Source organism: Camponotus vicinus, unplaced genomic scaffold (genome assembly GCF_025532165.1).
Source record: "Camponotus vicinus isolate PSW18456_S1 unplaced genomic scaffold, iyCamVici1.0 SCAF_1, whole genome shotgun sequence".
NCBI classification, from domain to species: Eukaryota; Metazoa; Arthropoda; class Insecta; order Hymenoptera; family Formicidae; genus Camponotus; species Camponotus vicinus.
The window spans coordinates 15518655-15535812 of record NW_028141945.1 but is presented as its reverse complement, the minus strand read 5'-3'; the positions used below and the strand labels follow the sequence as shown (position 1 = coordinate 15535812).

The 17158-nt window shown below is 45.5% G+C and overlaps 1 protein-coding gene across 9 annotated transcripts in view; it reads left to right on the top strand.

The window, feature by feature from the left end:
• Window positions 1-17158, top strand: part of LOC145977402 (serine/threonine-protein phosphatase 4 regulatory subunit 1) — a 138397-nt gene that overhangs the window by 99878 nt on the left and 21361 nt on the right. Inside the window, exon 1 of one of the 9 annotated variants that reach the window (XM_083109386.1) lies at window positions 6458-6835. The exons of 7 other annotated variants lie outside the window; for them this stretch is intronic. In XM_083109386.1, coding sequence (XP_082965512.1) covers window positions 6636-6835 — 200 coding nt within the window. In that variant the 5' untranslated portion in view covers window positions 6458-6635. Of the gene's footprint in view, window positions 1-6457; window positions 6836-7100; window positions 7650-17158 lie in introns of those variants that run through there. One more of the 9 variants, XM_083109413.1, reaches the window with a different exon arrangement.

Sequence of the window (17158 nt, the reverse complement as noted above, 5' to 3'; positions counted from 1 at the left end):
TTATTATGTGATTGAAATTTAAATTATATATGCACATTAGATTATTAGAAACGCGCTTTTAAATTTCCATTTTCGCGCTTGAAAAATGAATGAGTTTTAAAGATGACACTTCCGGCCATTTAAATTTTTCTCTTTGTAAGAAAATTTAATTATTATTCAATAATATGTTTAAGCTTGTTTAGAATCTAAAAAAAAACCAGCAAGTGATATTTTCTCTCCCTCCTTCTTTTATACATGTCGCAGTTCTCTTTCGAGAATTCTTCTCAATTCTAGAGAAACGGAATATTGGAGACTCATTATGGGCCGAGGGGATAAATTAACGACGCGAGTTTCCGTCCGGGATCGGGCGTCGCGCGCGGCTCTTCCGATGAGACAAATTTAGACCCCGAAGGCAGGAAAAAGTGGATGCGTCGGCGGAGGTTTACGCGGTCTGTTTACGGAGAGCGGATCGAGGGCCCCGAGTGGTAAAGGTTCAACGACGACGGGATGGTAATCGGGGAGATGCCGGGTGCCTACGTCGAGTACGTCGATGTAAGGAGGAGGGAGAACAACGGGGGAAGAGGGGAGATGCGAGAGCAATTCGAGAATCGGCGACGACTTCCGGCGACGGTTCCGTTGACCCCGCGGCAAAAGTTCGTCGTGTTGACTTTTCGTGCGCGACGACAGAAAGAGAGCGGGCGTGTATATATGTGTGTGTGTGTGTGTGTGTATTCGCGAGGGGACGATTCGTGGTTCCTTCGGCTCCCTCCTCCCGTCGAGAGGAAGAATCCTCTGATCTCGAACCGAGAAAACGAGAGCTCTGCGCTAAATGAAATATCGCCTTAATTCGGCTGAAAAATGTCCGCGTTCCTCTCAAGTATCTAATTTATAAAGATGGATCCTTTGAATTTTATTTATAGGAGCAAGAAAAAATATAAGAGATATTCTCTTTCTTCAGGGTCTCAGAATTTTGTCTTTCGAAATAAGCTGTATAGATTTTTTTTTTAATGAACACACGAAAACGAAAAAAATTGTAGCAAATTTTCTCGAAGAAACGTAAATGACTTATTGAATAATTATCGATCGATATTGCAATTTATTTTCATTTAAGTTTCAATTAAATCGTCGAGGCCCTCTCTTCTTGATTTTACAAAGTATCTCGCATGACGTTTCAAAGTTCGCCGGTTATTTTCGCGTCAATAAGGTTGCGACGCGAGCGCGTTCAATGAGAATCAGGGGCGGAGGTGTTGAAAATGGAGGTGGAACGTCCACGCACGCGATACATTCGATTTATACGCAAACGCTCGCATTCCGAATGGCGTGTGCCTTGCACGCAGTTAAGCGAACAACCTCGTAGGAGCACCGTCTCATTGTGGAAAAGCGTCTCCTCGCGAATCTGTGCCTTAAACCTCATCATGAAGGACCTAAGGTCTGCGCCTAATTAAGTAATTATTTTTCCAAAAATTATAAATTATATCATAAACCTTACGCGTCGTATGTGCATCCATAATCAAATTTAGTGCTAACAAGTGCAAAAAAAAATTTCACGCCTAAACAAATCTAAATAAATATCCAAGGTACACTAAAATCATCATTAATTATTTCATTCTACGACGCGGTAATGATCTCGACATAAGTAAGGCCTCTAGTCAAGGTGGATTGAAACACACACTATAAATCCTCGAGACGCGAATATTATCGGCAAGTGAAAGGATTTATTCTCTGTTTTCGCAAAGCGGTGGAAATAAACCTCCGCTCGCCTCGCGAGCGAGGAATGCGTACGTCAGCCGGTAAAGGAAGTGCGTAAGCTCGTGAAGGAAGCGAAGGGTTGCGCGAGCCAGGGCAGGAAGGGTGGCGACGCCGAGGAAAAGTGCCGCCGAGGAGGCGGCGAGTCGCGCGCACGCGCGCGCCATATGTCCGGCGCTTTATGAATGCACGTCGCGCGTGTGCGTGAGTGAGCGCGCGCGCGCGCGCTCTCGTGTGTACTACGTACGGCGGCGGCATTGCATTCATGCGGCCGTCGAGCGTATTTGTCGCGTAGTAAGTAACCCATACGCGTGCGTGCGCGCGCGATAAATGGAGGAGGGCGCCGATGAATGTACTTAGAATATATCGCTGCACCCCCCGCGGAAATCGTTAAAACCGACGCGCCTGCGGCCACGGCCTCTTGCGCTGTTTACACGCGAGATCGATACACGCGAACGGGATCTGACATTGCGTCGTCTGGTCTCTTGTGAATTGCACTAGTAGATTCATTACGCTATCTTTATATTTAGAAAAATATTCTTCGTCTTATTTTTTCGAAGAAAAATCTACATTTTTTCAAATTAATTTCACTTTGTTTGAAAAAATCAACTTTACAGGGCTCTTATAGTAAAATAATATCAAAGTAAAATAATCTTATAGTAAAATGATATTACTTAATTTTTATTTGGAATTAAATTATTTAAACACATGACTCTGTTGATAATTATAATTAATAAATATCACTTAATACACATATTATATCTTTATAAATATAAATTTGAAGGATCAACAAATTATCGAAATGTATACGTGATATTTTATTAGCGTCAGGAATGCCTTCTATTGAATCTTGTTTGACATATCCCTCTGATATATATTAAATGCACATACCTTTCGATTCGTATCACGTACGTTCCTTCCGTGCCCTCCGCGCATGCGTCCTGTGCAATAATAATTACGCTCATTGACATTTTTTTTCCGGTTCATTCATCAGGGTTGACCCGACGAGTCAGAAGGCGGGTGTGTCGCTTGCCGCACCTCGTCGATCCCACGTGCTTTATTAGAACACATGCCGTGCACGAGCGTTTAAACACGAACGCACGCATTCCTCTTACACACTAGGTGTCTTTGATAATTTGTACAGCGCGCTGCATCTTAGGTGCTCCAATTAACGACCCGAATTTTTAGATATCCTAGAAAGAGAAGGTATCGCTCGATACGATTAATAATTAAAGGAGAGTAGAATTTGTAGAGAAAACAAAAACTCATACGTCACCTGTCAAACGTAAAAACACAAGACAATTAGCGCGTATTATTTTTACGCGAGCGCATATTTTTAACGACGCTTAACCAGTTCTGTCAGCTTCCGTCGTTTCAGTCTTTCCATCGCAATTGGGAATAATACACGAATCTATATTTTGTCACACATGCACACGTGCGCACGTAATATTTTTAGTAGCAACGTTCGTTTTTATCTAGTGTGCCGCATGTTTTCAAAAACACGGGTTTACGTCAAGATACTTGATCAAATATTCATATACTGGCTGTACGTCTGGCTTCCGCTTCATTCTCGTTGTTGCGTCTGATTATACACCACGCTCGTAACCGACCCTCCATCACGTCCAAGTCAATTTCACTCTCTTTCTCTCTCTCTCTCCTTTTCTCTCTCTTCTCTCACCTCGGTTCACAAAGTATGTATACATTCTATACAATACGCACACGCGCGTTCGCAAATTCGCGTAGTCGCTCACGCGAGGAAACACCCTCGTTTATACTCGTCAACTGGTTGGAGGTCGCAGGCGTGGAATAGATTTTCTCCATTGAAATTCGTTTGCTTGATACTAAAATCGAGAAAAAATTTTTCATACAGTTTGCATTTCAATGCTAATTGTAATTATTGATTATTAATGATAATTATTAATTCTTATTTTTGATTCATTATTGATTTTATTTGCTATCGATTAAGAAAATTAATATAACTGAAGCATAAAATATTTTTTTTGATAAATTTGTATCTCGAAAGAAGATTTCTTATACTCTGAGACTAATTATGTGAATTTAAAAATTCATAATACACAAATATAACATAAATATAACTCTTCAAATGGTAATTTTATCAGTTTTTTTTCTTTTATACTTCTTCTTTTACAATTTAAAAAAGAATAAGAATTATCGATTTGTTATTAATTAAAACTTATTCAAGAGTCATAACTTAGATCCTGATTCACCGACAGACTCGATTCGTAGCGTCTGTCGTAATAATTGCTTCCATCTCGATAAACACCACGTTCGTTGATTCGTCAATTCTCGAATGGCATAAATGCATCTTTACGAGCTTTCGCGACTCCCGGCGTCGCGTACTACGCATAAAATAATTACGCTCACGCAATGCGGCTCATTGACTCCTTTTTTTCACCCTACTTCTCTCGTCGTCGTCGCGGTCCATTCACCGATTCTGCCGACCGAATAACGCGCCACCTCGAGTATCTATTTGTGCATTCCGTACTGTTTGTGTACCGACGGTTTACGTATGTGTGTGTGTGTGTGTATGCGTACGTGCGTACGTGCGTACATGTGTATAGAGGGGAGACACGATTCCGTCGAGAGAAACAACACCATAGAACGGAGGAGCAACGAATCAGGGGAGAGGAAGGAGAACTGTCTTTCTTTGTCTCTTCTCTCTCTCTCCCTTTCTCTTTCCCTCCTCCTCTCTCTCTCTCTTTCTCTCGTACGTATACTACACGAAGAACGATGCACGGAGGGGAACAAGATGCGAGAGAAGAGAACTTCCTGTTGTGTCTTCGGATGCATCTGCCCCAGCCTCTTAAGTCCGAGCCACGCGCGAGCGCGAGTACTTATTAAGGCGCCATGGATAAAAGTCACCCAAGGCTCCTTTTCCATAATTAAAGAGTTTTCCCGGAAAAAGGTACTCCCATTAATAATCATATTTTGAGAAATGAAATTTTTAAAAATTTGAAATTTTTTGTTCGAAGAAATAAATAGGAACCGTGTATGGTTAAATATAATTCTACAAGTGGTCGGTTGCGTGAAAAGTTGGAAATAAATGTACGATAATTAACACAGTATTAATTGAAAATAATTATTATAATTATAGTATATTTATAATTTTATATTAGTAATAATTACACTGTATTAATAATTATATACTATCTAAATAATAAAACAATTATTATTCTATACTATATTAATACTAATAATAATATAATTATTATTATTTACTATATTAATAATTTTCGAAAATTGAATGAAAGACTCGTCAAAGGAAATCGTGGAATTTTACGATATTTAAAAAAATGAAGTTCGAAAGATACATCCGACGATGTGTGCATCCCCGATGTATGCTTCCAGGATTAGTAATCCCAGTTTGGCTTTCGCTCGTATCTCGTTGATGACGACAGACAAGAACTAGATAGCTTATCGTCTGACGTCCAAGTGCGCATATCAGGTACAAGGTACGGCTATCTTTGTCGCGTTCTCGTTGTCTTATTCCCTACTCTCGGCACGATCCTTCTCCTCCTCCTCCTCCTCCTGCCTCGTGTGTGGTGGATTCTTGCGTGTGTACAACGCTTGTATATGTCCTACGGTCGTTCACACGGCCACGAGCGATGGAATGCACCGGCGTCGCAAACACGCACACGCTCTTGCGCGGATTCGTGTTGAAGAACCGTTAATGAGTCTTGCAGTTTTCTTAGACCGCCCGTGTGTTATCGGACGACGTCGTCGGCGCGGGAAGAAGGGATGACGGAAGGGAAGACGGACTGACCGTCGGAACGGAACGAGATTGGATCCTCTTTCTCGGATTAGGAGAGGCAGAAGAGCGCGGCAAATGTTACAAGTACAAATCACGCCTGATTTTTTCTTTTTTTTTCTTCTAATTTTCCCCGACCGTAGGACTTCGAAATACGAAATAGAGCACGACATCCCGCGAAAGCGGAATTTCCTTTAGTTTTTTTAAAAGGATCGAGGAAAATGTGTAAATCTTGATTTTGAAAAAAATTATCTTGTTTTTTATTTATTTATTTTATTTAATAATTGTTTGCTCCACTTCTCATTTATTAAAATTGATTTCTTAACCTTTATTCATAGACACAAATATTAATATAAAATTCCTATATATATATATATCACTATAATATATATAGGGATTTTGTGGGTTAATCCGTAGAAATTTTCGTAGGGAAATATTTCCGTGCAATTTTGGGCGTGTGTGTACTACGAGAGAAAAAGAGAGAGGGAGATATCGGTGCCAGCAGGCCCAAAGCACGCTGATACCGGCGGTCTCGGGAAGAAAAGGAAGAGAGAGAAAGAGACAGAAAAAGAGAGAGAGCGAACCAACCAGCCAGCACCAGGCCGGTACACGGTTGCAGCTCTGTTTGGCGGCAGTCCGCTTCTGAGAACTAACGGGTCTGCCCCTTTCCCCTATGGCCCTCTTCTCCCCACCACTCGCGGCAAAGCATCGCATACTCTCCCCTCCACTGTACACACTCGTCTTCTCTCTCTCTCTCTCTCTCTCTCTCTCTCTCTCTCTCTCGCTCTTCTCTCCCTGTGTACATCACGCCTGCGTCGGCGCTGCCTGCGTTCGCGCGAGCGAACGCGGCGCTGCTGCCGCTGCTTTGCCGCGTCGTGCGCAGTAGCCAGTGCGCATCTGGCATCTGCGCATTGGCGCGAGCGTGACGCGCCAGCGATCATTCTCAGTGTGGCATGGTCCGTTGCGCGGGTTGGTCGCGTTTATCGCCGGTCTCAGTGCGGTTCACGCGCCATCATGATCGTTCACTCGCGCATCTCGTTATTCCACGCGATTTCTCTTCCCGCCTCCCTCCCCGTTTACTTATGAGCGACTTACGATATCGTCCGACGAGGACGAGGACGGGATTAATACACAGTGCGCGATGAAGAGGACGGTACCGAGCGATTGTCCAGCTGATTGTCCATCGACGAAAGTGATAAGGACGACGATAAGTCAACGACGGGAACGGGACGAGGAGGACGTGGTGGTGCCGGTCCGCGAGTGCGCCCCGCGATGGCATCATCGGGCAAGGGTATCCCTATTTTGGCAATTGTGCTCCCAAGTGTTTGGGATCGAAAACGGGTGAGGACCAAACGGTGGAGGTCTCTCTCTCTCTCTCTCTCTCTCTCTCAGCACGGTTTAGTTTATCGACCGAACATTGACGATCGGATATCGCGACGTGGCCGCCATGCGGGTGACGAAACGACGCGCGTCCGTCCGTCCGTCCGTCCGCCGCGAGTCTCGTATTTTAGAGCACCGGGTATAAATGTATCGGCCATCATTTCCGACATCCGTATCTAATAATATCGAGGTAAAATCTCCTCGGGGGGGGGGGGGGGGGGGGCGACAAAATAACGGTGGGAAAAACAGGAGATGGGAAAGAAAAACGCAACGTGGTTTTTGACCGATATATAATCGGATTCCGTTCCTCCTCTGGCCATTGAGGTACGCTAATGGCCCTCGCGTAGTTCGGTCACGCTACGCTACGGCGCGCCATAGTGCGCCGCGGAGACTTCCGGCCCGCCACAGGAAGCGAGACACACGTGTTCGGGCGTGTGTGTTCCCATAATACGATCCGCCGCTCCCCCCTTCCTCCCCTCCCCTCTCCTCTCCCGTCCCCCCTCCCTCCCCGCCGCTCTTTCTCGTCTTCCCGCCGCGCCGGTTCTCGCTCTACAGCGCGCTCCACATTCAATGGCCCTCTCTCTCGGGGAGAGGGTAGGGGAGGGGGGACGGGAGAAAAAAAATGAGCGAGCGTGTCGTAAATATGTGATATATACACGTCGTTTCGTCCGTTCGTTCGTTCGTTCGCTCATCGAAACGTGCACGAGGATAAGTGGAACGAAGCGACGAACGAGGGAAAAGATCCGCCATCGCTAGCAAGATAGCATCGGGATGAGTACGTATATCACAATCCTCATTATCTCTTCGCATCTCCATCTCAACGGCTTCCTTTAATCACGCTTCTTTCGCTGACAATGCGTGGAAGGAGAGAGAAGGACGGAGAGAAGAGGTGCGTGGGATCTGCGCGAGCGAAAGTGTTGTTTACGAACTGACACTCGATGAACTGTCAAAAAAAAAAAATATATATATAGATGCGTTGCAATTTCCTTCGTTCTTCGAATTGTATGTACATGTGTGTAAAAAATAGTAAATACTATTGCGAGTATAGAAATTAACGCACGTTTTATAACCCCTCTTGATTTATCAAACGTCAAGATCTTTGCGAGGTGACAGCTGCCGCTCGCGGTGCGAAGTGAGCGATAGAAGAGAATCGATCGCAGTAGAGGAAAGAAGGATGGGGGGGGGAGGGAAGTATCGAACGAAATTCAATTCGATCTTTACGCGCGTCATTTTTAAGAATGGATGTCGAGCGATACTATAATATCTCGGTGCACATTTGCAAGCGAGAATTCCACCTCAGCGGTGTTTTTCTTATCGCGCTCATCGCATTCCTGAATATCATTGCCGTGCATTTTTTCGCTCCGTGTAACTACTACCTCTCTCTCTCCCTCTCTCTCTCTCTCTCTCTCTCTCTCTCTCTCTCTCTCTCTCTCTCATACACACATGCACGCACACATTCCCTCCGTCTTTGCGCGGGAATCGAAACCGGTGTGATTTCTGACGAGGCCAGTACTCGGAGATGCTGCGAAAAAAAATAATCTTGGCATTTACTTCTCCGTGTTTATCCGTAAGATAATTTTATCTGCTTTTTTTCCGGAAATTCAACTCGCTAACGCATTACGGGTAGTTTCAAAAAATATAATTATCTCGTCTCTTTTTGTCGCGCTTGGCAGCGTAAAACGAGCGCTTTCTCTCTTTCTCTCTCTTTCTCTCTTTTTCTCCTGCTGCTTCTTTTGTTTTATCTCGTGATAAAATTGCTTAAAAGCTCGTCTCGATCGTATGTCGGACTCATTAGCATTACTCGCAACCGCGAGTGTAGTTCCATTCGTCGAATTCCATTTAATTCCCGTAATTGGAAACGAGTCGCGACTCCCTTTAACGAGTGGGAGCAAACACGTGACTCGCAAGAGCCCTTTGTTTCGCGTAAAGTCTCTCTTCCACGAGCCTTATTACCTCGGACGTTCGTTCTCGCCTCCTTCGTTCGTAAAGCTCCGAGCCCGCGCGTCGAGATCCTCCAGATTCTTATGCGTATGTTGTATTATGGTTAGGTGGGCCGGGATCTCTCTCTCTCTCTCTCTCTCTCTCTCTCTCTTTCTTTCCTTCTTGCCCCTCTCGCTCGCTGCTGAGCCGTGAATGCGAACTGTAGGAGGCTGAGTTAAGGACAGGTACCAGTGGAATGCCGTCTTCGAACCGACCGCCTGAGAGTCTCGACCTCCGTGTGTTCCTCTCCTCGATGCAATCCAAACACTTTCGTAGCGAGCCGCGCGCGAGCGCGCACCGTCTCGGACCTTTATGAATAACAACAAAGCGGAAGAGGCGTTGCTTCGCGAAAATCGAGCTTGATGTGAAAGGAGCGACGATTGCGCTTTGATAAAATAACTTTGAGGATTCGCATACTTGTCGCATACTTTTCCAAGGGAATTTACGAAGGGAACTATATATGGCGCGGAATAATTTATATTAATATTAACATTAAAAGAGGGAGCTTTAAAATGTAATAAATAATTTTGTTATTTAGAAATTTTTCGATAGAGCACGAATTTTTATCAAAATATTTGTCTCTCTACGACATAAATATTTTGCTCGTCTACTAAAAATACAAGATATTAATTTGCGAATTATGTATTTTATTGCAAGCTTCGATTGAATATTCTTGCAGCGATATTGAAATTTTATTTATGATCGATATCGATCTGTTCTCTTATATTTTTGAAAAACTTTATTTTTTTGTAAATTATTTCGAGTGTTTTTATAAATACAAATCAATTTTTCTCGCATACTTTTCCAAGGGAATTTACGAAGGGAATTATATATCGCGTGGAATAATTTATATTAATATTAACATTAAAAGAGAAGAAGCTTTAAAATATAATAATTAATTTTGTTATTTAGAAATTTCGATAGAGCACGAATTTTCATCAAAATATTTGTCTCTACGACATAAATATTTTGTTCGTCTACTAAAAATACAAGATATTAATTTGTGAATTATGTATTTTATCGCAAGCTTCGATTGAATACTCTTGCAGCAGTATCGAAATTTTATTTATGATCGATATCGATCTATTCTCTTGTATCTTGGAAGAACCTATGTATTTCTTTGTAAATTATTTCGAATATATTTTTTCGGGTGTAAATATAAATCAAATTACATCTTCGATCGAGTACTTACGAGCTATTGAAAATGGTACTTTTTACGTCAGATTCATACTCGAGTGTCCTTATAAATATAAATCAATTTTTCTCGCATACTTTTGCGCAAGCTTCGATGACGCTCTTGTCGGCAATAAAATCTCGCGCGAGTAAAGTATCTTTTTCCGCTTATTTTCCATTTTTTTTTAGACATATATGTGGGAACGCAATTGTGTGCAGCGCGTACTCTCGCGAAACCCGCTCATTTACCGGGCGAATTACCAAACGCGGGAGAGAATAAAGGGGACCGCGTTATATAGGTGCGCGCACACGTATCGTTTCGGGGCCACACGGTCCCGGTGCCTTGTTTACGTCGTCGTACAGAAGGGCCCCCGGGGTCCGGAGGCGCGAGGGGCCCGGGCAGCGTGAGAGCGGGCGCCTTCGCCGAGGAGCATTTAGCGCAGTGGGCGCTCCTCGCTGCCCTTCTCCCCTCCTCCTCCTCCCGCTTCCTCACCTCTCCCCTCACCTCGTCTCACCCCCGTCTCTCCCCGGGCTCTCTCTCCTCCCATCTCTCCCAGAGGTCTCTTTCCCTTTCTCTTTCTCTCTCTTTCTCTCGCCACCATCGTCGCTCTCTCGCTCTCGAGTAATTTATCGCGCGGCGAATTCTATTTTTTTTCCCCGCCCTTTATATTTCATATTTCGTCCCATTGTGCTCTTTCTAACGATAAATCGTCACGTTCCGTAAAAATGTATTAAAAACGTCGTCGCTTGTGTCCATTCCGTTTACGTCGTGGAAGGATGTTGTGGGATGCATCGTTGGATAAGTGTAGAAACGATGATTAAAAGTATTTGAAAAATAATTTGAAAATTTGAAAAATTTCCTTCGTTTGTAAAAGAGGGATCCTTTTAGCATCGATGATTGTCGGCTCCCCGGTATATGCGGACCCCGGCGCCCGCGTCAAACGCGCGAGAGTAAGGATCCCGCGGCGACGAGGAGGATTCGCGTTGCGCGAATCATCACAAAGCGCGGTGTTCTTAGGGGAACCGCGTCCCCGAATACTCAATAAACATCACATATGAACGTACACACGCGCGCGCGCGCGCGCACACATACACACACACACACACAGAAGAACGTCGTTTCCTCTCCGTCTTCTTCCTCGGTCGCTCCTTCTTCAGCGAGGGCAACGAGGCCGGTGCCTCCGGTGCCGTGCATGTGCATTCGACGAGGACGGACGAGGAGCGTCTGAGCGGCCTGGGGCCGCCATGACAGAGCGGAATGCATGAGAACGCGGAGCTACTGACCCTCTCCCCCTCCTGTCCTCCGCGTATGTCTCGTTCTCTCATATCCCATAACCCCTCGAAGACCCCTTTCGCCCTTTTCCCCCTATCTTGGTCTCTCTCTTTTCTTCGTCTCGCGCTTACGCGTCGCCGGTGGTGAGTTTGTCTCTTTCTTTCTTTCTTTCTTTCTTTCTTTCTTTCTCTCTCTCTCTCTCTCTCTCTCTCTCTCTCTCTCTCTCTCTAATCTCCATATCAATCTCGCTCGCCGAAACCGCGCGCCCGGGCTTTTAATCGCACCGATTCAGTTATCCCGGACAGCGCTCGTCCCTTCGGCTTATCCCACGTTCGCGTCGCGATACGTCTTTTGACGCGCGTCTTATTCTTCCCCTCCCTCTCCCTCTCACCCTCCGTATCGTTAATTCGGCCGAGCGCGCACATAATTGACTCGTACGGGCCGTAATCGCTCGAGCGCACGTCGTCGTCGGAGATAAGGAAGGAGATAGATCGGGGCGCGAGATGTTTCTGCTCCTCGCATACAACCGCAGCCAAATTTTTTCTTCGAAAATTGCCCGTGATCTCTCTACAATTCATATTAATAACAATACTCGTATTATTAATACGAGAACAATGTATTTAAACTGTCTAAAAAAATCTAATTAATCAATTTTTTCAATTTTATGTCAATTATATTAATCGATTTTCAAAAAATCTTGAATTAAAATTTAAATTTAAAAATAAGAGAATAAAAATTTAAATTTAAAAATCTCAAATTAGAATTTGTTACAAGAAAAAATCTAATTAATCAATTTTTTCAATTTTATGTCAATTATATTAATCGGAGATTTTCAAAAAAATCTTGAATAAAAATTTAAATTTAAAAATAAGAATAAAAATTTAAATTAAAAAATCTCGAATTAAAATTTAAATTAGAAGAAACTGATCAAAAACATAACACTACATGTATGCAATTGTGTCGGCGGTAGTGGTTGTGTGCCAACTGTGTGTCCCGATAATAAATTCGCGAGTCGCGCCAAGTGAGTTTCACGCGGAGGAAAATGCGTTTCGCAGGAAGGTGTTCGAAGGTTGTTAGAGGAGATTCCGCGAATATCTCTCGAGACGTTATTCTACAAAATCGACCCGAATGGAGACCGGGATAGACCCCGAGACTCGCTACGGCTAATAAACGACGACGGCTCCTCGCGACGCGACGCTTTGCGACGCGACGAATACGCGGCCACAGGTAGACAGGTGCACACACAGTCCACATTTTCTGTCGGTAGTCGTCGTCGTCGTGTGCCAATCGGTCACATAACGGTCGCACGGTCGTAACACGACCGTCGCGCGCCGCCGCCGCCGATATGACGTCAGGAGATCGACGACCGGGTGTCCACGTCGCCGCGACGGTCATTCATACGACTCCGCCGATGGAGGCCCGCGCGTTGGAATCCGAGGCGAGGAATGTGACAGGAAATAGTCGCATGCTCGTTGGTCAGCGCGCGGAAAAAAAGGATCCATATTGACTTACGCTGCCGAATCCTCGTGATTTCCATTCTCTCGATCTTGACAAAGTTACGGATGCAGCTCTCGAGCCCTCCGACAGATAAAGCGAGCTGCATCTTTTTTGACGCCTATTCTATATATTATATATATTATATATATTTTATTAATTATTTAATAAAATATTATATATGTATTTTTACAAATATATTTTATATGTGTATTATTAAAAATGTATGATAAATACAGGGTGTCCCAGACTTGTCGAATCAGCCGTTAATAGTAGATTCCTGAGATCATTTAGAGACGAAAATTCTAATATCGAAATGTTGAGAAAGACTTCCTAAAAAATGTTCAAACTACTGACTACCGTCACATCGAAGACACAATCGCGCTTACTGCAGAATCCTATTTTTTTATTTTATATTGATCCCTCTATCGATATCGATATTATCGCGCTGTACGCGGGCGCTATGTCCCTGAGCACAGAAGAACGTAACGCGATTGGTAATCTTTAATCTTTTGTAGCGCCGAAACTACATCTTTCTCAACATTTTGGTATTAAAATTTTCGTTTCCAAATGATCTCAGGAATCTACCATTAACGGCTGATTCGTTAAGTCTGGGACACCCTGTGTATATTATATGTATATTTTGTTTTTGTTAATTTTTCTCGAAATGACGAGGCTAAACATTGGGACTTTGACGATTCGACGAAGTCGATCAGCGCACGCGCGATGACATTACTCCGAAATCGATCGTTGTTTACACGAACGTCGCTCCTGTCATTATTGCCTCGCGCCGCGCGCGATGCCCGTAATCGAATCAAAAGACTCTCGTTAATCGCGCGTAACGGCTACGTACGTATCGGTAATGGAAAGGAAGGAGGAGGGAGGGTAAAGGGGAGAGAGAGAGGAAAGAGCGGCGGGGAGAGTTGCAATAAAGTCCCGAGCGCGACTTAATATACCGCGGCGACGGCTCCGCTCCTCTCGTTGGGTCGTTGACTCTATGTGTTTCTTCTTTCTTCGAATCCTGGGGGCCCCCACAGTCTTCTCGTACCAGATCCTCTATGCCTGCTCCTCCTCGCACACACTCCCCGACTAAATCCGTCCCTGCACCAGCACCCTCCCACCCCCTCCTCTCTCTCTCTCTCTCTCTCTTTCTCTGTTCTTCCCGCGTCATACCTTTCTACGTCTCGCTCTTCCCCCCTCGTCGTTTTTCTGTCGGCATGCACGCGGATACTTCTTCGTTCCTGCTAGACGGTAAACAACGCGCCACGCCATTCCTACTTCTCCCATTCATATCTCTCCCGCGAGCGTCTCTCCCGAATTATTAAGATGCCGCCGCGTCCCGCTCAGGAGCGTAGAGCGAGTTGAACGATAGCGACATAAACTTGATAATTATTATTATTTTTTTTCTAATCACGAACGCGAGGACCTTGAAACCTGACGTCGATCTTCAATTCAATTTACACGACTTGACGGCTCGCGTCTACTCTTGCACTCGATGGAAAGTAATTGAAGCTTTTGCGTATCTTGAGGCATCGAAGAGAAATTTTAATTGCCATGAAGAGGAAATTCTCGAGAGATACCGAGGTGTGAAGCTGCTCTATTATTGCACTGTTCTCTCTCTCTCTCTCTCTTTCCGTCGCTTAATAATTTATGAAGTGCATCGGTGCAGTATTTTGCGTCATCGTAGCTATGAATCACTAATGCCTACACTTGACTCTTTGAACTTGCTGCTTAGATAGAGGACATATCAGCTCAGAGAATGACGCTCGAGACTGTGATGGTATTTTACATATCGCGTACGGGAGTTTATTCAATGACAGATGATTGTGCACTTGCGACTGAATATATTTCTGCGTATCTGTCAAAAGAAATTAACTCGGAGATCCTGACGGTTCCCATGACAAGTTTGGTACACGTGTGTATTGCTCCCTCATGATACAATTTCTAGTAACTTTGATCGAATGTTCCTCTTCATCTAGCGTTGTATCTAGCTTTTTTTTTGCTTTTACTCATCTTGCTCGACTCTTCGAAAAAATCTCTCTCGCGAATCGATACTTTTCTGCGATAGCCGCCTCGGGAGGAACCGTTCAACAGGTGCTCGCTTCTCGGCCGGACGCCGAGAAGAATACCGCTGCGAGAAGAGGAGGCGCGAGAAAGGACGGGGGGAGGGGGGAGAGGAGAGATCGATGAAGAAAAAGAAGATGCTAATTGGAGCGGGCTTGTAGTGTCCAACAGCGCGTGTTAACACGACTTCCAGGTATTCAACGTGCTCTCTCTTGCTCTCTCTTCTTGGCCCTCGCGAACGAACATCGTTGTAGGTGCTTCCGGCTAGACGCCGGCTTCCTTCAAAAAGAAGCCTTTTGGAACTGGAACTCGCGTCATTCCTGGGTTGGGTGATGAGAAGAGGAGGGGAGGCGACGCCGAAACGCGTCAGGTATACATACGGTTTGCGCGGAAAAAGCGATGCGAGGGAAGAGATTCTTGTAGAGAAACTGTGAATGACTCCTCATGACGTCTTCATCTTGCGTCTTCTCTGCCTGTTCACTTGTCTTTTTTTCTCTATCTTTTTACCCCACTTCTCCTTTCCAATTTTTGACACTTCTCCTTCTGGCGCACACCAGTTAGTCGGATCCTCGACAAATATTTGCACAAATTCGGGGCGACCGCTCGTAAATTAGAGGAAGAGCGAGGAGAGGGTGCTTTGAAATTCGTTAGGGCCCGGTTGGCCCCTGGGCCCTCGTTGCCTCCTGCCATTCATCCATTACCCTTTGTACATCCGCTTTTTTTTTTGTTCTCTTCCAAAGTCTAGACTAAAAACCTCTGGTCCATGTCGGAAAATTGAAATTGCCTCTTCTGTTTCTTTCTTCAGCAAAGCCGTGCTTAAGGTTGGCGTCAAACGTGTCGCCTCCGCTCGTGACTCGTCGTCGCACGTTCCCCGAAATTCCCTCGACTCTCTGAATCATCGCGTTGAATCATGATCGCCCTTGGGTCTCCGAGTCAGATTCCGTCGCTAATTGATGGTTGCCGAAGCGGGCCTAATCGGCTTAGATTAGGAGTTAACGAGCGTCGAACAATAAGTGTACCAAGTTTTCGAAATCGACGATTATTTTCGGACTCAATTACCTTCACGCACGCTTCATCCGTCCAAGTCCACAGTTAGAAATCGGTAGATAAACTACCTTTAATAGTAGGAAATGACTCGTTTATGCATTTCGTCATGTCACAAGTTTCGACGTAATGTTATGAGTTGAGAGTCAGAGAGTTTGATGATAGCAAGTTGACGATATCTGTCATTTCCGATCGATGATGATAAAAGTGATAACAGCTTGCAATCGATATTGGACTCTTTTAAACACAAGGGGTACGAAAAGAGAGAGCGAGGTAGGACGCCAAGTGGTCGAAGAAGGAGCGACTTGTACGATGCTGCGTGGATCACACAAAACATCGTCGTAGTTACCCGAGAAAGAAAGAGAGAGAGAGAGAGAGAGAGAGACCATTTGAAGAGCGCGCGATGCTGGAAGGGCGAGAGAGAAACCGAGGGCTACGAACGACGCTCAACGGGGATGACGGAGGCGAGCGGAGGGAGAGAGCGGGCGTTGGGGGTGGGGGCAGTGGCGATGTCCTAGCGAAGGTCACGGCCGGGAATGCGGTTTACGTCCGTCGGTCCAAAGTGGCGTGCCGCGTTGCGCAGCTCTCTCTCTCCCTCTCTCTCTCTCTCTCTCTCTCTCTCTCTCTCTCACTCTTTCTCTGTCTCGCTCTCGCTCCCTTCGCTTTGCTGCCCTCTCGGATACCGCTACTCCCCCCTCGTCCTCCCGCGCCCGCCCGCTCCTCCGGCTTCGTCTCTCTTCCTCTCGCGGGCTCTCGAGCCCGCGGCGCGGCGCAGACTGCAGGAATGCACCAAATGCACCGCGCTGACCGATGCCCGTCCCCGTTCCACCGCTTCCACTTGTTTACTTCGGCCGTTTGCCTCTCCTTGTTCCTTCTCCCTTGCTCCCAGTCTCTGTTTCTCTCTTTCTCTCCTTCGCGGTCCTTGGTTTCTTTTTTCTCCGGTCGGCTACTCCGCCTCCGCGGGCCACTCTCGCATCCTTTACATCGTTCTGCCGCCACCGCCACTCCCGGGAACGGTCCGTTTCTCTACCACCGTGTGCTGGTGCGCGTCTCTTCTTTCTCCTCCACGCCCTCGTGATACGCACGCACGCATACGCGTGCAGATCGGCACGCAGAAGAAGTACGGTGTCGTTGTGCCGGGGATACATACCGGGTCGTACATCGCGACGCGCGTTCTCGCGCCCTTTTTCTCTCTCTCTCTCTCTTTCTCTTTCGTTCGAGATGAGTCCACTCTCCATTGGCCTTCTTTGCCGTGT